Raw genomic sequence first — 26,260 nt, forward strand, 5'->3', positions numbered from 1 at the left:
CCCTATGACCCTCCTCCAAGCCTCAGTTAGATTTTTGTGCCCGGCCGAGAAGGGTGCAATCTAGGTGGCTCTCCTAAAGAGCTGCTTAGAAAAGTTTAGCTTAGGTTTTTTATTTTACAGTGAGTCCTGCTGGCAACAGGATCACTGCAACGAGGGACTTAGGGGAGAAGAAGTGAACTCACCTGCGTGCAGGATGGATTGGCTTCTTGGCTACTGGACATTAGCTCCAGAGGGACGATCACAGGTACAGCCTGGATGGTCACCGGAGCCTCGCCGCCGGCCCCCTTGCAGATGCTGAAACGAGAAGAGGTCCAGAATCGGCGGCAGAAGACTCCTCAGTCTTCTTAAGGTAGCGCACAGCACTGCAGCTGTGCGCCATTTTCCTCTCAGCACACTTCACACGGCAGTCACTGAGGGTGCAGGGCGCTGGGAGGGGGGCGCCCTGGGAGGCAAATGAAAACCTTTTTTGGCTAAAAATACCTCACATATAGCCTCCGGGGGCTATATGGAGATATTTAACCCCTGCCAGAATCCGTTAAGAGCGGGAGACGAGGCCGCCGAAAAAGGGGCGGGGCCTATCTCCTCAGCACACAGCGCCATTTTCCCTCACAGAAAGGCTGGAGGGAAGGCTCCCAGGCTCTCCCCTGCACTGCACTACAGAAACAGGGTTAAAACAGAGAGGGGGGGCACTAATTTGGCGTTAGAAATATATAAAAAAGATGCTATAAGGGAAAACACTTATATAAGGTTGTCCCTATATAATTATAGCGTTTTTGGTGTGTGCTGGCAAACTCTCCCTCTGTCTCTCCAAAGGGCTAGTGGGTCCTGTCCTCTATCAGAGCATTCCCTGTGTGTGTGCTGTGTGTCGGTACGTGTGTGTCGACATGTATGAGGACGATGTTGGTGAGGAGGCGGAGCAATTGCCTGTAATGGTGATGTCACTCTCTAGGGAGTCGACACCGGAATGGATGGCTTATTTAGGGAATTACGTGATAATGTCAACACGCGCCAAGGTCGGTTGACGACATGAGACGGCCGACAAACAATTAGTACCGGTCCAGACGTCTCAAAAACACCGTCAGGGGTTTTAAAACGCCCGTTTACTTTAGTCGGTCGACACAGACACAGACAGGGTCACTGAATCCAGTGTCGACGGTGAATAAACAAACGTATTCCTTATTAGGGCCACACGTTAAGGGCAATGAAGGAGGTGTTACATATTTCTGATACTACAAGTACCACAAAAGAGGGTATTATGTGGGATGTGAAAAAACTACCGTAGTTTTTCCTGAATCAGATAAATTAAATGAAGTGTGTGATGATGCGTGGGTTCCCCCCGATAGAAAATATGGGCGGTATACCCTTTCCCGCCAGAAGTTAGGGCGCGTTGGGAAACACCCCTTAGGGTGGATAAGGCGCTCACACGCTTATCAGAACAAGTGGCGGTACCGTCTATAGATAGGGCCGTCCTCAAGGAGCCAGCTGACAGGAGGCTGGAAAAATATCATAAAAAGTATATACACACATACTGGTGTTATACTGCGACCAGCGATCGCCTCAGCCTGGATGTGCAGAGCTGGGGTGGCTTGGTCGGATTCCCTGACTAAAAATATTGATACCCTTGACAGGGACAGTATTTTATTGATTATAGAGCATTTAAAGGATGTATTTCTATATTGCACTCTGGCATCAAGAGTAAGTGCGATGTCCATATCTGCCAGAAGATGTTTATGGACACGACAGTGGTCAGGTGATGCAGATTCCACAAAGGTGTATTGCCGTATAAAGGAAGAGGAGTTATTTGGGGTCGGTCCATCGGACCTGGTGGCCACGGCAACTGCTGGAAAATCCACCGTTTTTACCCTAAGTCACATCTCTGCAGAAAAAGACACCGTCTTTTCAGCTTCAGTCCTTTCGTCCCTATAAGAGTCATATCTGCCCAGGGATAGAGGAAAGGGAAGAAGACTGCAGCAGGCAGCCCATTCCCAGGAACAGAAGCGTTCCACCGCTTCTGACAAGCTCTCAGCATGACGCTGAGACCGTACAGGACCCCTGGATCCTACAAGTAGTATCCCAGGGGTACAGTTTGGAATGTCGAGACGTTTCCCCTGCGCAGGCTCCTGAAGTCTGCTTTACCAAGGTCTCCCTCCGACAAGGAGGCAGTATGGGAAAAAATTCACGAGCTGTATTCCCAGCAGGTGATAATTAAATTACCCCTCCTACAACAAGAAAAGGGGTATTATTCCACACTATATTGTGGTACTGAAGCCAGAAGGCTAGGTGAGACCTATTCTAAATCTAAAAAAATTTGAACACTTACAAAGGTTCAAATCAAGATGGAGTCACTCAGAGCAGTGATAACGAACCGGGAAGAAGGGGACTATCTGGTGTCCCGAGACATCAGGGATGCTTACCTCCATGTCCCAAATTTGCCCTTATCACTAAGGGTACCTCAGGTTCGTGGTACAGAACTGTCACTATCAGTTTCAGACGCTGCCGTTTGGATTGTCTACGGCACCCCGGGTCTTTACCAAGGTAATGGCCGAAATGATGGTTCTTCTTCGAAGAAAAGGCGTCTTAATTATCCCTTACTTGGACGATCTCCTGATAAGGGCAAAGTCCAGGGAACAGTTGGAGGTCGGAGTAGCACTATCTCGGATACTGTTACAACAGCAGGGGTGGATTCTAAATATTCCAAAATCGCAGCTGATCCCGACAACAAGTCTCCTGTGCTTAGGGATGATTCTGGACACAGTCCAGAAAAAGGTGTTTCTCCCGGAAGAGAAAGCCAGGGAGTTATCCGAGCTAGTCAGGAACCTCCTAAAATCAGTGCATCATTGCACAAGGGCCATGGTAAAAAAAAATGGTGACTTCCTTCGAAGCAATTCCAGTCGGCAGATTTCATGCAAGAACTTTTCAGTGGGATCTGCTGGACAAATGGTCCGGATCGCATCTTCAGATGCATCAGCGGATAACCCTATATCCAAGGACAAGGGTGTCTCTCCTGTGGTGGTTACAGAGTGCTCATCTTCTAGAGGGCCGCAGATTCGGCATTCAGTTTTGGATGTTGGTGACCACGGAGGCCAGCCCGAGAGGCTGGGGAGCAGTCACACAAGGAAAAAATTTCCAGGGAGTGTGATCAAGTCTGGAGATTTTTCTCCACATAAATATAGCTAAGGGTAAATTTATAATGCTCTAAGCTTAGCAAGACCTCTGCTTCAAGGTCAGCCGGTATTGATCCAGTGGGATAAAACATCACGGCAGTCGCCCACGTAAATAGACAGGGCGGCACAAGAAGCAGGAGGGCAGTGGCAAAAACTGCAAGGACTTTTCGCTGGGCGGAAAATCATGTGATAGCACTGTCAGCAGTGTTTCATTCCGGGAATGGAAACTGGGAAGCAGACTTCCTCAGTAGGCACGACCTCCACCCGGCAGAGTGGGAACTTCATGGGGAAGTTTTCCACATAATTGTAAACCGTTGGGAATTACCAAAGGTGGACATGATGGCGTCCCGTCTGAAAAAAAAACGGGACAGGTATTGCGCCAGGTTAAGAGACCCTCAGGCAATAGCTGTGGACGTTCTGGTAACACCGTGGGTGTACCAGTCGGTGTATGTGTTCCATCCTCTGCTTTTCATACCTAAGGTACTGAGAATTATAAGACGTAGAGGAGTAAGAACTATACTCATGGCTCCGGATTGGCCAAGAAGGACTTGGTACCCGGAACTTCAAGAGATGCTCACAGAGGACTTATGGCCTCTGCCGCTAAGAAGGGACTTGTTTCAGCAAGTACCATGTCTGTTCCAAGACTTACCGCAGCTGCGTTTGACGGCATGGCGGTGGAACGCCGGATCCTAAGGGAAAAGGCATTCAGGAAGAGGTCATTCCTACCCTGGTCAAAGCCAGAAAGGAGGTGACCGCACAACATTATCACCACATGTGGCGAAAATATGTTGCGTGGTGTGAGGCCAGGAAGGCCCCACGAAGAAATTTCAACTCGGTCGATTCCTGCATTTCTTGCAAACAGGAGTGTCTATGGGCCTCAAATTGGGGTCCATTAAGGTTCAAATTTCGGCCCTGTCGATTCTTCTTCCAGAAAGAATTGGCTTCAGTTCCTGAAGTCCAGAAGTTTGTCAAGGGAGTATTGCATATACAACCCCCTTTTGTGCCTCCAGTGGCACTGTGGGATCTCAACGTAGTTCTGGGATTCCTCAAAACACATTGGTTTAAAACCAGTCAAATCTGTGGATTTGAAGCATCTCACATGAAAAGTGAACATGCTCTTGGACCTGGCCTGGACCAGGCGAGTATCAAATTGGTGGTTTTTTTCTCAAAAAAGCCCATATCTGTTTGTCCATTCGGACAGGGCAGAGCTGCGGACTCGTCCCCAGTTCTCTCCCTAAGGTGGTGTCAGTGTTTCACCTGAACCAGCTTATTGTGGTGTCTTGCGCCTACTAGGGACTTGGAGGACTCCAAGTTGCTAGATGTGGTCAGGGCCCTGAAAATATAGGCTCCAGGACGGCTGGAGTCAGGAAAACTGACTTGCTGTTATCCTGTATGCACCCAACAAACTGGGTGCTCTTGCTTTTAAGCAGACTTTTGCTAGTTGGATGTGTAATACAATTCAGCTTGCACATTCTGTGGCAGGCCTGCCACAGCCAAAATATGTAAATGCCCATTCCACAAGGAAGGTGGGCTCATCTTGGGCGGCTGCCCGAGGGGTCTCGGCTTTACAACTTTGCCGAGCGGCTATTTAGTCAGGGGCAAACACGTTTGTAAAATCCTACAAATTTGATACCCTGGCTAAGGAGGACCTGGAGTTCTCTCATTCGGTGCTGCAGAGTCATCCGCACTCTCCCGCCCGTTTGGGAGCTTTGGTATAATCCCCATGGTCCTTTCAGGAACCCCAGCATCCACTAGGACGATAGAGAAAATAAGAATTTACTTACCGATAATTCTATTTCTCGGAGTCCGTAGTGGATGCTGGGCGCCCATCCCAAGTGCGGATTATCTGCATTACTTGTACATAGTTACAAAAATCGGGTTATTATTGTTGTGAGCCATCCTTTCAGAGGCTCCGCTGTTATCATACTGTTAACTGGGTACAGATCACAGGTTGTACAGTGTGATTGGTGTGGCTGGTATGAGTCTTACCCGGGATTCATAAATCCTTCCTTATTGTGTACGCTCGTCCGGGCACAGTACCTAACTGAGGCTTGGAGGAGGGTCATAGGGGGAGGAGCCAGTGCACACCACCTGATCCTAAAGCTTTACTTTTTGTGCCCTGTCTCCTGCGGAGCCGCTATTCCCCATGGTCCTTTCAGGAACCCCAGCATCCACTACGGACTCCGAGAAATAGAATTATCGGTAAGTAAATTCTTATTTTTTTTCCCCATCTCCAGCGTTTTGACGGTGAGAAAAACAAGTTGTGTGTGTTTTTCCTGAATGATCCCAAATCATCATTTATCGGGACATGGAATTTCACAGCTTGCTCAGACATGCAATATGTGACTATCTGTCAAAAAGCTAAAGGTATGACTTCTTAATCATTTATTGTACTTACTGTACATTGAGCAATATGAGACATTTTAAAACCTATTAAATACTAAAGAGGTGGGAGTACACATTGTTGAAATCTGAAAAACACAGAACTTGGGGGTTACTAGTCAAACCAAGGCATACACAGTGCTGGTTACAAAGCGGGGAGGGGGGCACCCACCCATTTTCGTTTTCAATAACATTTTCTCTTTTTTTAACAAACAGTGTTTGTCAGTGTTTTTCAGCTCCACATGCATGTACGTAACTAAGAAAAAGTCACCGATTGCATGCGCGGCCTCAGAAATATATTGAAAATGTATCAGGCATTCCTGAGCAGCGACAGAGAGGTAGCTGTTGAGCATGGTGTGGATCATTAGGTCGACCACTATTGGTCAACATGGAAAAGGTTGACATTGAAAAGGTCGACATAGAAAAAGATCAACATTGGTTTTTTTAAAAGTTTTGGTGTCGTTTTCTTCGTAAAGGGACTGCTTACCCCAATTGGTGCACCATCTCCGCTCGCATGGCTCGCTTCAGTCGCCATGCTTTGGGCAAGGTAGCGGTTGAGCATGGTGTGGATCATAGGGTCGACGGTCATTAAGTCGACCACTATTGGTTGACAGTGACTAGGTCGACCTGGGAAAAAGATCAACATTGGTTTAAAAAAAAAATGGCGTTTTCTTCGTAAAGTGACTGTGAACCCTAATTAGTGCACCATCTTCCCTCGCATGGTGCACCATGCTTCGGGCAAGGTGCCTCGCTGCACTCGGCACAGGTTACTATTTCCAAGCGTAGTCCATGTGGATCGTAAAGTATGAAAAAGTGTAAAAAATGGAAAAAATTGTGAGAAACTCATGTCGACCTTTTCATGTGTCGACCTTTGCCATGTCAACCTAGTGACCACGTCGACCTAATGCATGTCGACCAATAGTGGTTGACCTAATGAGTGTCAACCTAAGTGTTGTCGATCAAAAGACCGGATACCGTTCAGACACATGTAAGGACACTCTCTGAATTATGTTATTATGGGAGTCTCACAGGTGTGACACATAACTGGTTACGAAACCCAGATGTTAAATTTCTTAAATTGGAGGTAACACTCTGACGGCAATTCTGCACCTCGCATGGGGCAGATGCAGTTTTCGATGCTGCAGCCGATGGTTATGTCTAAAGACTCACAAAGTGGAGATGGCACGAATGGAACTAGACAAGGGTGTCCCCTGTTTCCAATTATTTTTGTGTTAGCGATAGAACCACTAGCGGAAATCATTAGACAAGCTCAGGATATACTGTAAGATGCCCGATAGTGAATTCTATACAAGAGAAAATCTTACTCTACGCTGATAATGATCTTCTTTTCTTTAAGTAAACAAAAGAATCACTTTCTGAACTAATAGATACATTAGTTAAAACAGAAGTATCTTATTATAAGTTAAATAGGAATAAAATGGAATCCCTCCCAGTAAATATTATATCTTCGGAACTGATGCATCTTAAAACTGAATTAAAATTTAAATGGAAGACACATTAAAATATTTAGAGATTCAATTCGTCTCTAAGGAAAAAAAATCTTAAAGAGTATAACTATGGCCCACTCCTCCAACAGCCAAATTAAAAGTTAATAAGTAGATGAAGCAGGAAACAACTTGGGTAGGTAGGATTGCGGTGGTAAAAATGTTTCTCCTACCAAAGAGCCTCTATCTCTTTCGTTCCATCCAAAGACTGTGCCCTAAGTATTAGCTATATAGATTGAATTCAATATTTAATAGATATGTATGGGGAAATAAAAATCCCAAATTGGCAAATAAATACATAATGCTGCCAAAAACTCTAGTGATTATGTAAAACTCTAGTGATTATGTAGTAGCAGGTAAATCTAAACCAGCTATTGAGATGGAGGAGAAACTGGTAGAAGTACCTTTTGAGAGCTATAATATGGTTATCACCACAAAGTAGAAGATTGATAAAGCCAATGTTAAAAGTTACAGGGGCAACATTGAAAGCTTCATAGAACAACAGGGACTTTTTAGAGCCCCGATATTGCACTTATCACATGAGGCACTGACAAAAATCATCCAATTTGGCATTTACATGAGGCACTGACAAAAATCATCCCCATTATTCACATTGAAAGATACATAAAGATTTTCTACTGTATGTATCTAACTCCAGCCAAGATCTATAGACTATGGCTACAGCAGCCTTATCTCTGTTGGAGATGTCGAGAAGAACTGGGAGACATCTACAGTGTGTGTGTATATAATAGATAGATAGATAGATCCACGTACATCCTGCACTCTCATCAAGTATAATCCATCGGGGGGTGCTCTCGGCAGATATCCACTAGAAAAGTGGGTCCACATATATATTGACCATCGGAGGAGGGGCACTCTTCAAGCAACAATTCTTCACAAATGGTTCAATGATTTTTATTAATAGTAAAGGTGGCTTCACAGATGTCGACATTTCGATTCACACATTGAATTTTTTTTGAAGACAAGCGTACTTCCAACATCGAAGACAATAGAACTATATAAAACAAAAGGAAAAAAGAGAAAAAACACAAGGTCTAAGTCTCACGGGACCACAAGAAAACCACTGATACACCAGTGATGTGTGTGTCCCACGGCCACATAAGGAGCAATATGTTCAGTTGTCTACACAAAGATATACACCACGTGTCACAGTAGCCACGATCAACCCTATAATTAAGTGCCAAAGATCCAATAGATACTAAAGAATTTAGGACCAAGTATGAAAAATACATACATAGTAGGTATCAAGGAGAAGTATAATCAGCAACACAGTGTACACTTACTATATTCAAAATAGGTAGTCAGGTATAAGTCCACAGCACTACTCATCTGAAGTGCTCATATATCAATACTAAGTCTATAACTGGAAGACAAATGTCAAAACCTTGATAGATCAAAGTACCTGAGCATATATACTCACACTAGTGAGTGAAGGGCTGCAGGCATCCCTAATCAGACAATGGATTAAACAAGTGTAACTGTAACACAAATCATATAGACCATATCAATTAAATGAACAGGATAAACGAATATAAATCAGACTGCCTGGCATACAAGTGTTACTTACTAGCAATAGCATAAGGTCATAGATGCGAGTACAGCAAATGATGCTCAAATGGTCGGACCAGCATGCAACTCTGCATCAGCTCAAAGGTTGGCAGGTCTGCTGATAAAGTTGGTTCAGTGTGTGGAGTACTTTTTTAGTTGGATGGCCACCTTAGAATGCTAAAGAAAGAAAAATGGGGATGGGTTTATGCACCTGGGGATATATAGGGATGCAGGACTGTTGTATATACAGGTAGATTATAATTAAATTGGATTTGTTAGTTGGGTATCCCTGGAATCATTTTCAGCGTTATAACCTATTAATGATATTGCAGATAATAGTGGCCAGGATAGTAATTAACTGCCTAAAGTTTAAAAAAAAAGAAACTACAATTTCTGCTGACAAATGGCAGTTTAGTTGCAAATTAAGGCCCTTTTACCATAGTAAAAATTATACTATTTAAACATAAAATGGGATGTAGTTGAGGAAATTGCAAATCGAATAGAATCAGTGGCGTCACTAGGGGCTTACGGTCCGCACCAGGTGACACCAATATAGCAAAGCTGCTCTGCAATTTTGATGTCACCCCTTCGGATGGTGTCACCAAGCAGCCACACTACGCGGGGAGACTGGGTAGAGGGTGGGCAAGCCCCAGTGTGTCAAGAATGGGGGGCGTGACGTGTCCCACACACATAAGGGGGAGTGCATTTGTGAGAATGAGACCACACCCCTTTCATACACGCACCTTCGGCGCATGCATGAAGCCCACCATACCACACAGGGTGTCATCAGCTATGGGGATGCCACTGACTAGACTCTAGTAATACTAGTGAACAGTGAACTGGGTAGCGGCTGTGTGTGCTGGGTAGTAATTCTAAAACATCTAAAATCCTTGGACTTTATACTGCACAAAATTCGAGTTCAGCTATTTATGAGTGAAAACGGTAGATCTTAGACAAAGTGTCTAGTTGTTATAGTTCAATATTAAACTTGGAAAACTGTTTGCATTTTCATCCTTATGACAGAAGCACAAGTTAGACAAGCTGTGGTTGCCAGTGGTTAAAAAGCTGTAGAAAATACTAAAAAGATAATCTGAAACACTTAGGTGCCAGGAGTAGTTGCTGCTCGTAATCGCACATATTGAAAGTGTGTTTCAGAACCCCTATATAAATGGTGGGTTTGATGCTGCCCCAAGTAGGAGGACATGGTTAGAAGATCGAGGACCATACACTTGGATATGTTTCCCCTCGTGTAATGTTTTGTTTAATCATTGCATGTTACTTATTTAAGGTTTCTCTGCTCTGATTATTTAGACCACTTTATTTATTTAATGATTTATTTCAGATGGCAATGTGACAACAACGCAGACAGTTGTACCAGAAGACCTAGAATACAACGGGAAAAAGTACAAAATTATTCACCGGAACATGACCTGGTACACAGCTTTGTCAGAATGTCAAAGCAAAGATATGGAACTGGTCAGTATAACTGACCTATACCAGCTTTCCTTTCTTGCGGTCACTATTGCCCAAGTTGGCCACCCAATGTGGATCGGACTCTCTAGCAGGAATGTAAGGATTCTTCTAATACTCCATTATCTATTTGGGCATTTTTACCTGTTCCTTATGGTATCTTACCTTTTTAAATGCATATAAATACCAGGATGGGATCCACTACCGATGGCAGGATGGAAGTCAAGCTACACTAAACCGATGGTCTGAGGAGTATCAAGAGGATGGGGAATGTGTTTATCTGGCTGTTGATGGCACCTGGAGGACTGAAAGTTGTGACATTGAGTTACCTGGAGCAATTTGTCATGTACCACCAAGTAAGATTTTCTGCCTGTATGTAGTAGAGGTTCCCTAGGGATCAGCCCCTCTCATGGTTTGATGTCATTTCAATTGAGCCTCTTGGAAAGATGTGTGCACACGTCACAGGCACTTATGATCATGTTTAAAGCCATTTGTTTAATGTGCAACAAAATATTTGGTATTGGGCATCCCTTTCTTAACCTACAAAAGCCTCTCTAATACAAACTCCACATCTAGTGTACACCATAAAAAAATATATATATTTTGCTTACAAACTCATAGAAGCACAATCTGTGTCTGAGCATCATACAAAGCACCAGTCAGTATCAGGGGAGCGTTCGCAGGCCGGCAATCTCAACCAGTTTGCTAGTCCCGGGAACCATCCTCATCCACCATTTGCACTAGCCCCGAATCTCCTGTAACTAATATAGCTTTATCTTGCATATGTATGTCTTTCTCCCTATGTGTTTGTGTGAACAACCCCTTACTGTATTCCATGTGAGAACGCCTTTTGCCACCCCTGTTCTGCCTCTCCAGTTGTAAGGATTTCTACGTGCTGTGATGCGTATGGATCTGCAAGCACGCATTTCTGTGGCTTCGTTTTCAGGGCATGCTCATTTGCCACATCACACAAAGTACGCTGTGCCAACAATCTGCATCAGCTCATTTCTCTCCCAATGTTCCTGTAATGTATCTGTTCCACTTCAATGAAAATCATGACTTACAGCATGCAGAACTGGAGAAATTACATTGTGCAGTTGGTAGACATTCAACAATGAGAACATTGTTAGGAATAAAACTTTATAGGGATACGTTTTCATAGACTTGGACTGTTCAGAGGTATTTTTAACTTCAGATGTCACAGGGCAGCCCTTTAATCAGATGATGCATGTGCCACTGGGGGTGCAGGGAGGAACCCGATTGGATCCCTCTCAGTGGGAAAGTGCAGTAAGGCTTCTATTGGGCTATGCCATCTGAACATGGTGTTGCCTATCGTGTCCAAGCCCCAGAATCTATCACATTCCAGGGCTTGTTGCATATGAGGTAAGTGCTCAAACCTCTGGAAACTGCATTTTCTCTATCGTCCTAAGTGGATGCTGGGGTTCCTGAAAGGACCATGGGGAATAGCGGCTCCGCAGGAGACAGGGCACAAAAAAGTAAAGCTTTACTAGGTCAGGTGGTGTGCACTGGCTCCTCCCCCTATGACCCTCCTCCAGACTCCAGTTAGATTTTGTGCCCGAACGAGAAGGGTGCAATCTAGGTGGCTCTCCTAAAGAGCTGCTTAGAGAAAGTTTAGTTTAGGTTTTTTTCTTTACAGTGAGTCCTGCTGGCAACAGGATCACTGCAACGTGGGACTTAGGGGGAAAGTAGTAAACTCACCTGCATGCAGAGTGGATTTGCTGCTTGGCTACTGGACACCATTAGCTCCAGAGGGATCGAACACAGGCCCAGCCGTGGAGTCCGGTCCCGGAGCCGCGCCGCCGACCCCCTTGCAGATGCTGAAGCGTGAAGAGGTCCGGAAACCGGCGGCTGAAGACTCCTCAGTCTTCATAAGGTAGCGCACAGCACTGCAGCTGTGCGCCATTTTCCTCTCAGCACACTTCACTGGGCAGTCACTGAGGGTGCAGAGCGCTGGGGGGGGGCGCTCTGAGAGGCAAATATAAACCTTATACAAGGCTAAAAATACCTCACATATAGCCCATAGGGGCTATATGGAGATATTTAACCCCTGCCTGACTGGAAAAATAGCGGGAGAAGAACCCGCCGAAAAAGGGGCGGGGCCTATCTCCTCAGCACACGGCGCCATTTTCTGTCACAGCTCCGCTGGTCAGAACGGCTCCCAGGTCTCTCCCCTGCACTGCACTACAGAAACAGGGTAAAACAGAGAGGGGGGGCACATTAATGGCTATATATATATATATTAAAGCAGCTATAAGGGAGCACTTAATATAAGGATATCCCTTGTATATATAGCGCTTTGTGGTGTGTGCTGGCAGACTCTCCCTCTGTCTCCCCAAAAGGGCTAGTGGGTCCTGTCTTCATTAGAGCATTCCCTGTGAGTTTGCGGTGTGTGTCGGTACGTGGTGTCGACATGTATGAGGACGATATTGGTGTGGAGGCGGAGCAATTGCCAAATATGCAGATGTCACCCCCCAGGGGGTCGACACCAGAATGGATGCCTTTATTTGTGGAATTACGTGATGGTTTATCTTCCCTTAAACAGTCAGTTGAGGACATGAGGCGGCCGGACAATCAATTAATGCCTGTCCAGGCGCCTCAAACACCGTCAGGGGCTGTAAAACGCCCTTTGCCTCAGTCGGTCGACACAGACCCAGACACGGGCACTGATTCCAGTGACGACGGTAGAAATTCAAACGTATTTTCCAGTAGGGCCACACGTTATATGATTTTGGCAATGAAGGAGACGTTACATTTAGCTGATACTACAGATACCGTAAAACAGGGTATTATGTATGGTGTGAAAAAACTACAAACAGTTTTTCCTGAATCAGAAGAATTAAATGACGTGTGTGATGAAGCGTGGGTTGCTCCTGATAAAAAGTTGATAATTTCAAAAAAGTTATTGGCATTATACCCTTTCCCGCCAGAGGTTAGGGCGCGCTGGGAAACACCCCCTAAGGTGGACAAGGCGCTCACACGCTTATCCAAACAAGTGGCGTTACCCTCTCCTGAGACGGCCGCACTTAAGGATCCATCAGATAGAAAGATGGAAGTTATTCAAAAGAATATATACACACATGCAGGTGTTATACTACGACCAGCTATAGCAACTGCCTGGATGTGCAGTGCTGGAGTAGTTTGGTCAGAATCCCTGATTGAAAATATTGATACCCTAGATAGGGACAATGTTTTACTGTCGTTAGAACAAATAAAGGATGCATTTATCTATATGCGTGATGCACAGAGGGATATTTGCACACTGGCATCTCGGGTGAGTGCTATGTCCATTTCAGCCAGAAGAGCCTTATGGACACGACAGTGGACAGGCGATGCGGATTCAAAACGTCACATGGAGGTTTTGCCGTATAAAGGGGAGGAGTTATTTGGAGTTGGTCTATCAGACTTGGTGGCCACGGCTACTGCCGGGAAATCCACTTTTTTACCTCAAGTCACTCCCCAACAGAGAAAGGCACCGACCTTTCAACCGCAGCCTTTTCGCTCCTACAAAAATAAGAGAGCAAAGGGCTTGTCGTACCTGCCACGAGGCAGAGGAAGAGGGAAGAGACACCAACAGGCAGCTCCTTCCCAGGAACAGAAGCCCTCCCCGGCTCCTGCAAAAACCTCAGCATGACGCTGGGGCCTCTCAAGCGGACTCGGGGACAGTGGGGGGCCGTCTCAAAAATTACAGCGCGCAGTGGGCTCACTCGCAGGTAGACCCCTGGATCCTGCAGATAATATCTCAGGGGTACAGGTTGGAATTAGAGACGGATCCTCCTCATCGTTTCCTGAAGTCTGCCTTACCAACCGTCTCTTCCGAAAGGGAGAGGGTGTTGGAAGCCATTCACAAGCTGTACGCTCAGCAGGTGATAGTCAAAGTACCCCTATTACAACAAGGAAAGGGGTATTATTCCACTCTATTTGTGGTACCGAAGCCGGATGGCTCGGTAAGGCCTATTCTAAATCTGAAGTCCTTGAACCTCTACATAAAAAAGTTCAAGTTCAAGATGGAGTCACTCAGAGCAGTGATAGCGAACCTGGAAGAAGGGGACTTTATGGTATCCTTGGACATCAAGGATGCGTATCTACACGTTCCGATTTACCCCGCACACCAGGGGTACCTCAGGTTCATTGTTCAAAACTGTCACTATCAGTTTCAGACGCTGCCGTTCGGATTGTCCACGGCGCCTCGGGTCTTTACCAAGGTAATGGCCGAGATGATGATTCTTCTTCGAAGAAAAGGCGTATTAGTTATCCCATACTTGGACGATCTCCTAATAAGGGCAAGGTCCAGAGAACAGCTGGAGACAGCTTTAGCACTATCTCAAGAGGTGCTAAGACAACACGGGTGGATTCTGAATATTCCAAAATCCCATTTAATCCCGACAACTCGTCTGCTGTTCCTAGGAATGATTCTGGACACGGTTCAGAAAAAGGTTTTCCTTCCAGAGGAAAAAGCCAAGGAGTTATCCGATCTGGTCAGGAACCTCCTAAAACCAGGAAAAGTGTCAGTACATCAATGCACAAGAGTCCTGGGAAAAATGGTGGCTTCTTACGAAGCAATTCCATTCGGCAGATTCCATGCAAGAATATTCCAAAGGGATCTGTTGGACAAATGGTCAGGGTCGCATCTGCAGATGCACCTGCGAATAACCCTGTCACCAAAGACAAGGGTGTCACTTCTGTGGTGGTTGCAGAAGGCTCACCTATTAGAAGGCCGCAGATTCGGCATTCAGGATTGGATCCTGGTGACCACGGACGCCAGCCTGAGAGGCTGGGGAGCAGTCACACAAGGAAGAAACTTCCAGGGAGTATGGACGAGTCTGGAAAAGTCTCTTCACATAAACATTCTGGAACTAAGAGCAATCTACAATGCTCTAAGCCAGGCGGAACTTCTCCTGCAAGGAAAGCCGGTGTTGATTCAGTCGGACAACATCACGGCGGTCGCCCATGTAAACAGGCAGGGCGGCACAAGAAGCAGGAGTGCAATGGCAGAAGCTGCCAAGATTCTTCGCTGGGCGGAGAATCACGTGATAGCACTGTCAGCAGTGTTCATCCCGGGCGTGGACAACTGGGAAGCAGACTTCCTCAGCAGACACGATCTTCATCCGGGAGAGTGGGGTCTACATCCAGAAGTCTTCAACATGTTAATAGACCGTTGGGAAAGACCAATTGTAGACATGATGGCGTCTCGCCTCAACAAGAAACTGGACAAATATTGCGCCAGGTCAAGAGATCCACAGGCAATAGCTGTGGACGCACTGGTAACTCCTTGGGTGTACCAGTCAGTGTATGTGTTTCCTCCTCTGCCGCTCATACCAAAGGTATTGAAGATCATACGGCAAAGAAGAGTAAGAACAATACTAGTGGTTCCGGATTGGCCGAGAAGGACTTGGTATCCGGAACTTCAAGAGATGCTCACGGACGAACCGTGGCCTCTACCTCTGAGAAGGGACCTGCTACAGCAGGGTCCCTGTCTTTTTCAAGACTTACCGCGGCTGCGTTTGACGGCATGGCGGTTGAACGCCAGATCCTAAAAGGGAAAGGCATTCCAGAAGAAGTCATTCCTACCTTGATTAAGGCACGGAAGGAAGTCACCGTGAAACATTATCACCGCATTTGGCGAAAATATGTAGCGTGGTGCGAGGATCGGAGGGTTCCGACGGAGGAATTCCAACTGGGTCGTTTCCTACATTTCCTGCAATCAGGATTATCTATGGGTCTCAAATTGGGATCCATTAAGGTTCAAATTTCGGCCCTGTCAATATTCTTCCAAAAAGAATTGGCCTCTGTCCCTGAGGTCCAGACTTTTGTCAAGGGAGTACTGCATATACAGCCTCCTGTGGTGCCTCCGGTGGCACCGTGGGATCTAAATGTAGTTTTAGATTTCCTCAAATCCCATTGGTTTGAACCATTGAAAAAGGTGGATTTGAAATATCTCACATTGAAAGTGACTATGTTACTAGCCCTGGCCTCTGCCAGGAGAGTATCTGAATTGGCGGCTTTATCTTATAAAAGTCCTTATCTAATCTTCCATTCGGATAGGGCAGAACTGCGGACTCGTCCGCATTTTCTCCCTAAAGTGGTATCAGCATTTCATCTGAACCAACCTATTGTGGTGCCTGCGGCCACTAGCGACTTGGAGGACTCCAAGTTGTTGGACGTTGTCAGAGCCTTAAAAATATACATTGCAAGGACGGCTGGAGTCAGAAAATCTGACTCGCTGTTTATATTGTATGCACCCAACAAGTTGGGCGCACCTGCTTCTAAGCAGTCGATTGCTCGTTGGATTTGTAACACAATTCAACTTGCACATTCTGTGGCAGGCCTGCCACAGCCTAAAACTGTAAAAGCCCACTCCACAAGGAAGGTGGGCTCATCTTGGGCGGCTGCCCGAGGGGTCTCGGCATTACAACTCTGCCGAGCAGCTACGTGGTCGGGGGAGAACACGTTTGTAAAATTTTACAAATTTGATACCCTGGCAAAGGAGGACCTGGAGTTCTCTCATTCGGTGCTGCAGAGTCATCCGCACTCTCCCGCCCGTTTGGGAGCTTTGGTATAATCCCCATGGTCCTTTCAGGAACCCCAGCATCCACTTAGGACGATAGAGAAAATAAGAATTTACTTACCGATAATTCTATTTCTCGGAGTCCGTAGTGGATGCTGGGCGCCCATCCCAAGTGCGGATTATCTGCAATACTTGTACATAGTTATTGTTAACTAATTCGGGTTATTGTTAAGGAGCCATCTTTAAGAGGCCCTTTCTGTTGTCATACTGTTAACTGGGTTTAGATCACAAGTTGTACGGTGTGATTGGTGTGGCTGGTATGAGTCTTACCCGGGATTCAAAATGCCTCCCTTATTGTGTATGCTCGTCCGGGCACAGTACCTAACTGGAGTCTGGAGGAGGGTCATAGGGGGAGGAGCCAGTGCACACCACCTGACCTAGTAAAGCTTTACTTTTTTGTGCCCTGTCTCCTGCGGAGCCGCTATTCCCCATGGTCCTTTCAGGAACCCCAGCATCCACTACGGACTCCGAGAAATAGAATTATCGGTAAGTAAATTCTTATTTTCAGAGGTTTGGCTGCTGCTTTAGGTTGCTGCATACCGCCCTTTGTATTTCTCTGTCCTCCATCTGGGGGACGCTGCGCCGTTACTTGTGGGTTAGAGGTGTGTGGTAGTGGAGTTTGGCACAGAATCTATCTAAAGCTGACTCCTCCCCCCTCTAACCCCTCCCATCTCCTTCCTGCTCAGCCATATTCAGTTAACGTTTAGCCAAGCCAAAGGAGATAGACCAGAATAAAAAAATTAACCAATTAAACCAGACAAACTATGGGAGGGATCGCAGCGTCCCCCAGATGGACTCAGAGAAAGAGATTTTACGGTAAGTAAACAAAAATCCCAATTTTTCACTGGCATCTGTATGGGGAATGCGGGCCGCACCAGGTGATACCAAAATAGCAAAGCTGCTCAGATGATGTCACCGAGCAGCAGTGAGACAAGGGAGAGATTGGAGGCACCCGACGCGCTGGGCAAGCTCCGAGCATGACAAAACGGGCTTGACAATCGGCCACACCCCAAAATGCTATACATTAAGGGGCATGGCCTTTTGAAAAGAAAAAAGTGACATAAAACATTACTAAAATAATTATATTCAATAAAAATAGCTCTCAGACATCTATACTAAAAATGAAATAGGGGATCTGTATTGGTTTGGTACGGGACCCCCGACAGTGAGGATGCTGATGGTCAGAATACTGTCAGTGGCATCCCTGCGGTCAGGATCCCAACACTTTCTACAAGGTAAGCCAAACCTAGCCTTTACACTCCTCTTAACCGTCCCTACCCTCCTCCTAACCCTACCCCTTACCCCCCGCCCCCCCCCCAACTGTAACCCTCCCTTCCTCGCAGCCTAACCCTAGCCCTCTCCTCCCCACAGCTTAACCCTTACCCTTCCTCCCCACAGCCTAACCCTAACCCTCCCCATAGCCTAACCCTCCCGGGCATACTTATGTACAAGGGTCCGGCTGTCCAAATTCCAGTGCCGGTGTTCTTACCAGCAGTATGTTGAACGTCTGGATGCCAGCAACATCCCCTTGTATTAATGTTCAGCTTGTAATGTCTGAATACCTTATGTAATTCTAATCATTTTGAAAAGCAGATAATTGCAATTTTTATATCTTCCAGATGAGCCAGAAAAGAAGCCATATAACACCAGCGCCTGTCCTCACAGGGTTCAAGACACTGTATGGATTCCTTACCAAAACAACTGCTACGCCTTCCTGTTGCACCATAAAAGATGGTCACCCACTGTCTGCCATTCTCTCCGTACGTTATGAATGTTTGTTTTTGCATGTCCATGTTATGTGTTAGATTTTTTATTTTTTTTCATTTGGGGAGAGGGGATGCCGAAGTTAGCACTGACATAAACACTTACTTTCCTCAACTAAAATGGAATAATGTAAGTATATTGCATATTTCACATCTGAAAATCAGGCATGCAGCTGAGTTTGAATTTAACATGTGTTGGGAGCAGGGGCATATTAAGAGAGGAGGGAGCCCATGTGGAGTCTCCCTACGGCCCTCCTCCTCTCTAGCCAGCAGTGCAGCAGACTCTGAGCACTAGAGTGTAATGTGCATGTGGAGGTCTCCAGGAAAATGGTGCGACAATTTTCCTACTTTGCTTGTGCAAAATGTTGGGAAAATGTCTGTTGCTCCATTTTCCCATTGACTTGTACAGCACTGCTGCTGCCGACATGGGATTTCAAACAGGTAAGTATTTAAAAAATAGGTGGGCCGTGTGGGGCCCCCTGGACCAGGGGCCTGTATGCGCCACACACACTGCACCCATTATAGATACGCCATTGGTTGGGAGGAATTATTTATTGAAAATTTTCCATTGAAAAAGATAAGCTTGAAGGGAGTGGAAAAAACAACAGATAAAGAGGAGGGGATGGGGTTTAGTAGAGTGCAAAAACTGAAAAATGTTAACAATTATGACAGGAGGGAGGTGTCTAACTCCAACTAGTGAGTATCAATCTCAGCTTCAGTCCTCAAGTATCCCTAGCAAGTCATATTTTGAAGATTTCTGTGTGTGGAAGTAGTGGGATAATTACTGACTAAGCAAAATAGATGAACTCACTGTGGACTTATCAGGGCCCTGATGAGGGGTAAACAGAAGAGGTATCTGCAGTTGGTGCAAGAAGTATTTTCTGCTTTTCCAGTGACTTATTACATTATTGTAAGGTATCTCGAACACACAAGAAGGTAAAAATTTGAAACCAAAAATTTCATTTTTGCCTTCCTTTGCCAAAGATGCTGCCAAAATGTAGTTACACATTTTGTGTGTGGGGAGACCAGGTACTGTAGGCTTGCCATGAGTTGGCATCCTGCTTTGGTGGGAAAACACTGGGATAAATTTAATCAAATACAGCTCACAGTCGAGATTTTTTGTGTTCATGATTCTTCGTAATTTAGGGTGCTGTAGTGAAGCCCTTCAATGTCCAAATGTAGACCTAAAAGTCTGAAGATGGTCCTTGTCTTACATAAGAATGAAGTACTGTATGTGTTTATAGTAGTCCTATTTCCTATGAAAAAGGTAACTGTACTCTCCTAAACTCATCTTCAGCCTGCTGTGACAAGCTAAGAGTCTCCCTGATCCATAGAGCTAGGATGCAAGAGCCCAGTGACACAGGTTCCAGACAGGAGTGTTTAAAATATATCAGCCATGGCTGTCTCAGCCCTGTTCATGATAAATCTCCAATGCTGGATGGTTTCTGTGGTGAATAATACCACATACTGCAACCACGCAGGGCTGCCATCAGAAATTGTTGGGCACGGGACTGGCAAATAGGCAGATTTCCCCTGTCATGATTCCCATTGGGAGGAGGTGAGAATAGAGGGAACCGGTAGAGAGAAGCAGAAGGAATAGGCGGGAGAGAGAAAGAAGGCAGAGGGAGAGACTGGCGAGAGTGAGAGAGGAGGAATAGGGTGAGGGTGGGGGGGAGAGAGAAGGAATAGGGGCAGACAAGAAAGAGAGAAGAGGAATAGGGTGAGGTGTAAGAGAGGGAAGCAATAGGGGAGACGGGAGAGAAAGAGGAGCTATAGGGGAGATGGGGGGGGGGAGAGAGAAGGATAGAGGTAAATGGGGGAGTGAGTGAGAGGATAGAGAAAAATGGGAGAGAGAGAATGAATAGAGGGAAATGGGAGAGTGTGTGTGAGAGAGAGAGAGATGAAAAGGATAGGGGAAATGGAAGAGAGTGCATCCTGACCCAGCCCTGACTAGAACAACAGACAAGTAAACTTCTTTGCAGATAAAATATCCACCATCCGGGCTGGAATCTCCACAGTGCCATCAAAGGAGTGCCAAACTACAAAGCCTGCCAATATAAGCCACCTGCCTTCATGTACCAGCTTTGACCCAGTGAATGTAAAGGACACTGCTGAAATTGCTCGGATTTTGCGTCCCACCACCTGTGATCTGGACCCTGCCTCAACCAAGCTTCTAATAGGTTGTATGGATATAATTGGTCCTGTCTTTGCAAAAATTGTTCAATGCTCTATGCAGACAGGCATTTTTTCTGGACCCCTAAAGGAAGCAATTGTTAGACCTCTTCTTAAAAAAACCTAATTTAGATCCCGACTGCATGACCAACTACAGACCGGTATCAAACCTTCCTTTCCTAGGAAAGGTTATTGAGAAAGTGGTTGCAAATCAACTGGAAACCCGCCTGACAACCCATAATATTTATGATCCATTCCAATCCGGATTCAGGAGAAGACATAGCACTGAAGCAGCCCTGGTGTGTGTGTTAAATGATCTTCTGATGGCAAGAGACAGAGGTGACTGTTCAATATTAATCATTCTGGATCTCTCTGCAGCATTTGATAATGTGGAACATGGGCTTCTGATTGAGCGACTGATACATGTCTGTGGACTGGATGGCACAGTCCCAAGCTGGTTCAAATCATTTCTCACAGGCAGGTCACAGAGAGTATCGTCTGGAGTATACTCCTCACCATCAGTGCCATTGCCATGTGGTGTCCCACAAGGTTCTATACTATCCCCTATGCTTTTTGCAGTATACATGCTCCCGCTGGGTGAAATAATCAGGCGCCATGGCCTGGTCTACCACTGTTATGCAGATGATACACAACTGTACTTGTCCTTTGCGCCGGGCACTGATAACACAATAGCGACCCTAAATGGCTGTCTAGCTGAGCTCCAGGAGTGGATGAGCACCAGATGGCTGTGACTGAACCCAGATAAAACAGAGGTCCTTATGATAGGACCGCAACATCAAAGGACAAGACTGCAGCACAGCCAACCAACTGGACTTACACCTGGGGATTCAGAATTACAAACCACTGATCGTGTTCGGAATCTTGGCGTTGTTCTGGATGGTGGCTTTGACACTTAAACATCAGATATAAGCCACAATCAAATCCTCATTCTTTCACCTGAGGAACATAGCCAGAATCAAGCACTTAATTCCCTCAGATGATCTGCCAAAAGTCATACATGCATTTGTATTATCTCGAATCTCGAATAGACTACTGTAATGCCCTCTGCCTTGGTATCCCAGCAAAAGAATTGCACCGCTTACAGCTGGTGCAAAACCCAGCTGCCAGGCTGTTAACCAACCAGCCCCATTCTAGCCACATAACACCCATCCTCTACTCCCTTCACTGACTACCTGTAAAATGGCAAATCATCTTCAAGATTGGCTTACTGAGCTTCAAAGCATTACATGACCATGGACCAAGGTACCTGAAGCAGCTTCTGATCCCATACTGCCCCACTCGATTACTGCGATCTGTAGATGAAGGACTTTTAGCAGTACCTAGAATCTCCCGTAATTCATCTGGGGGTCGAGCTTTTAGTCATGCTGCTCCAACTCTATGGAACTCACTTCCCCGCACAGTGCGAGAGGCCCCAACTATAGAATCCTTCAAAAGTAGACTCAAGACTCTCCTGCTTACTAAAGCATTTCCATAATTGTCCCTTTTAGTATCTTCATGCTTCTGTATTTTATGAAAAGCTGTTCTGTACTTCATTATATTCTGTACTATATTATGCTATGTATCTGTTAAGTGCCTTGAGTCCTGTTGGAGAAAGCGCTATATAAATAAAATTATTATTATTATTAAGTACTCACCTTGGTGGCGGGGCTGATAGGGTGGTCCCTGTTCTATAGTTTTTCTTTCATCTTGATCGTCCTCTTTAGATTTGCACATCTTGCTGGTTCTGAAAACGCACTGCAGCGATCAGGTCTGAATTAGGCCCATAGACCCCTTATGGGGTCTATTTACTAAGCCTTCGATGGAGATAAAGTGGACGGAGATAAAGTACCAGCCAATCAGCTCCTAACTGTCACTTTCAAACCCAGCCTGTTTACATGGCAGTTAGAAGCTGATTGGTTGGTACTTTAATCACAAATGGGTTATTTTGGAGTGTTTGATAGCAATCAAGGGATAACAAGGACAAGTTAAAAAAGGATTGATAGCGTTTAGCACAGTTGGGGAAAAAACAATACTACAGAGAGCGATACAGACCATTCCTCCTCCTTATTTCTGATGGACTGCGTAGATACTGTTTGGATTAAAGAAATGCATAATGACACGTATCTCTGCTGTCTGGGAACCCTAAATAGACACTTTTTCCAACTGTTCTTTCAAAGACCAAAATTTGAACGAGTCTGCACCAAACCACTTGCTATCAGTTGTGGGCTTTGGCGTGTTTGTGTGCGTGTTTTGATTGTACATTTGAACTTGCTGATTCAAACCTTTTTATAAAATACTAATGATTGTACTTGCATTTTTCACTGATCTCTCAATAAAAGATAATTTGACACATATACCAGCAGTGACAGAATAGACTTTCCTACATACATACATACAAATATCTATGTGATGTAAACTGTATTGTGATTGCTCCTTAATTTCACACCTGCCACCTTGTTAGATATTGCCGTATATACTTAAAGAGCACATTGTCTTGCAGATCCAGACGCTTTTGCCCTGAGCATCAGAGATGAGGCTGAAAATATGTTTGTATTTAGTCATCTACAGCCATACATTGACCTGGTCCAGTGGGTTTGGTTGGGAATAATTTATGATGGAAATGGTAAGTCTTGTATAACTCCTTGAAGTGTGTGTGTATATATGTATAAGGTGCATTGCAGGCAGAGGCGGATTGGCCATAAGGTCTACAGGGAAGATTCCCGGTGGGCCAACGCACCCGTGGGGCCTGTTTTGTTTGAGGACATGTGGTCCTATTTATAGACATAATGAATAAGATGCCAAACAATTTGCATATATGAAAATGACTTTGCCACTTAGCCTGTGATTGCAGATGATCTAGTGTATGCCTTGTCTGCCTGCTTGGCTGACATATAAGATTGAGTGAATAGTGATTGGGATATGGTTGGTGTAATAAGCAAGAAAATATATTTTTCTAAAGAATGATCTAGTTTCCTAAATTCTGAAGGTGTATCATATAATGTGCTCATAACATTTAATTTTATTTCCTTTTAACTTCCCCTTGATGCTGGACATCCCCACTATCTGGAAAGTTTTGGGGGGAGGGTGCTGCTGCCATGGCCCATGGCTAGACCTTACACCTCTGGTGCTGTCCAAGTGGGGCCACTAGTACAAATTTTTTCCAGGGCCGCTTTTTGTTTCCAATCCGCCCCTGGTTGCAGGCCATGATTGAGAAATAGTTTTAAAAATCTACTTAAGGAGAAATATGGGTGTTGTTAGTTATTTATATATCCCAGCCATGTTATCATTCATATCAGTCTCTGGTCTGCAGCAGCTTACAGCTTCACTTCCATACTTTATACTTGCTAAGGGGTTTTGGACTATGAGAACGCTTGAGCACCTGGACACAGGAAGAACAAATTCCAGAAAGATGACCAATGACCCCCATATGTATATAAGCCATGTTATAAGAAAAGCCTGGTTAAAACTGAATTTAGAATCAACTTACCCTCTAGTGTACATTATAAGGATATGTAGGGGAACATTTAGCAAAGCTTGGAGAGAGAAATATAGTACCAACCAATTAGCTCCTAACTGCCATATTACAGGCTGTGTTTGAATTTGAGAGTTAGTAGCTGATTGGTTGGTACTTTTGTTTTGTTTTTTACCTCTATCCAAGTTTTGATATTCTCCCCCTTAGAGTCATTATATTTTGAGAGCTACATAGTTATCATGATGTAAATGATTAGTGTAAGTCCTCTACATATAGCTGAGCATACACAGGGTGATCCTCCTGTTTACATTCAACAGCAAGTGATGGGGTCATTATGCAGCTTGGCCAGACCTGTAAGTGGCTATATTGGGTGCGATCCGTACTTTCAGTACTTGGTCACATACTGTACTTTACCCACACTACCCCATTCACACAAGCAGCATCATCAGGATCTTTGCCATCCTTCAGTTACATGTGTGCGCACTGTCATAGCCTCTTTTTCCTCAATGTACAAGCCAGTGCCGTAACTAGACATTTTAGCGCTGTGTGCAAGAAACAGCATTGGCGCCCCCCCCTAAATATTAAAAATAGGGCCAGTGTGCATCGTAGGTGTGTGCCAAAAATATAGGGGTGGCTTCATGGGGAAGGGACGTGACCAAAAAATAATACCAATTTGTATTATGTTACACAGTAGTCTCCATTATTCAAATTACGCCAAACAGTAGTGCCACTTGTCACACATTACAGCAGGTAGAATCCCATCTGACACAGTACGACAGGTAGAGCTCCATTTGTCACATTACGGCAGGTAGAATCCCCCCGTCTGGCCCCTAATAAAGAGGAAGGCCGATGAATTACATGAATGATATGCTGCCGTCTTTGACGGGTCTATACATATATATCTCCAATGGCGGAATACAAACGTAACTCACAAGGCATAAGGTATAGTGCAATAAAAAACTGGTATATTTGCAGGTCTGCAGGTCAATGTGGTTTGGATCGTCCGCTCCTTTTTCAAGACTCACTAGAATAGCAATATTAGGTATAGCAATAATAAATATATATATATATATATATATATAACACACACATATATTATACTGTGGGTATATATGTATATAAATAAATAACACACACACACGCCTAACATTAAATATATATATTCACTGTCCTGTGAACTTCGGCGCTGTGCTGCCAGTGTGTACTATGCGGTGAGGAGCCGCACACTCCAGCGCAGTAGTGCACCGCAGATCGGATCTCTAAGAGATCCGATCTGTGCCACTGTGGCGGGGGGCCATTTCAAACAGGGGGGGCCGGGGTTGCTGCACTATAAGCGTCGGCTTGGCTGGGCGAGGAGGGCTGATTGCGCCCCTGTGTGCAAGGCACACAGCGCACATACCTAGTTACGGCACTGGTACAAGCAACCGCTTTCTGTCATTATTAGTCCAATGTAAGCACAGTTCTATTTGGTTGCTGTTGATAGCAGCACATTTCCAGAAATGTTATGCGTTGACATTATTCGAAAAATAGATAGTGACTACTCAAGCTCTTGGATTGCTATTGCTTGTGCCTTTTCACAAGTCCAATCTGGTCCGTGCAACTTTCTTCATTGCTTTTATTAGTAACACTGCATGGTATGTAGCTGTAGCTCCTATTTGGCTTTCATGACCAGATCTGTTGATGACTCCTTATTATATCGCATCTATAGTCTTAGAATGCCTGAATTAATCACTGTAACCTAAAGTGTATTGCCCAGAGAGTGATCCAAGTTCTCTTTCTCTAGAAAAACAGCTTCGATGGCATGATGAGTCCTTTGTGCAATACTCAAACTGGAGAGCCGGGAGGCCACCATTGACTAATAACAGCTTTTATGCAGGAATGAAGCTAGATGGATTTTGGGATATTTTCATCAATCCGAAGAGCTTTGACCAGGCATTTGTTACACAACACTCCATTGTGGCTTGCAAAATCGAAATGGGTAAATCGTTTGTGTGTTTCTGGCATATTTTGTTGTACACAGTGTAATGTAAAACTGGAAGTGGTAAATGAAGAAAGGGGGACTAGCCTTTTTTTATTTTTATTTTGCAACCTATGGCAGGCCATCCATTACTAAGGATTTGTGACGAGACAGGAGTCAAGACAGGGTACTTCTATACTGAGCTTACATTTACTGGTGA

General features: G+C 45.1%; 1 protein-coding gene across 2 annotated transcripts in view; it reads left to right on the top strand.

Annotated features, from left to right (window-relative positions):
- The window catches only part of LY75 (lymphocyte antigen 75), a 283,460-nt gene that overhangs the window by 218,735 nt on the left and 38,465 nt on the right, over positions 1-26,260 (top strand). For both annotated transcript variants that reach the window (XM_063933663.1, XM_063933664.1), the window contains 6 exons: positions 5,402-5,531; positions 9,963-10,189; positions 10,281-10,446; positions 18,296-18,436; positions 23,112-23,234; positions 25,867-26,061. In XM_063933663.1, the coding sequence (XP_063789733.1) occupies positions 5,402-5,531; positions 9,963-10,189; positions 10,281-10,446; positions 18,296-18,436; positions 23,112-23,234; positions 25,867-26,061 (982 nt within the window). The remainder of the gene's footprint in view (positions 1-5,401; positions 5,532-9,962; positions 10,190-10,280; positions 10,447-18,295; positions 18,437-23,111; positions 23,235-25,866; positions 26,062-26,260) is intronic.

Source organism: Pseudophryne corroboree, chromosome 7, assembly GCF_028390025.1.
Source record: "Pseudophryne corroboree isolate aPseCor3 chromosome 7, aPseCor3.hap2, whole genome shotgun sequence".
NCBI classification, from domain to species: domain Eukaryota; kingdom Metazoa; phylum Chordata; class Amphibia; order Anura; family Myobatrachidae; genus Pseudophryne; species Pseudophryne corroboree.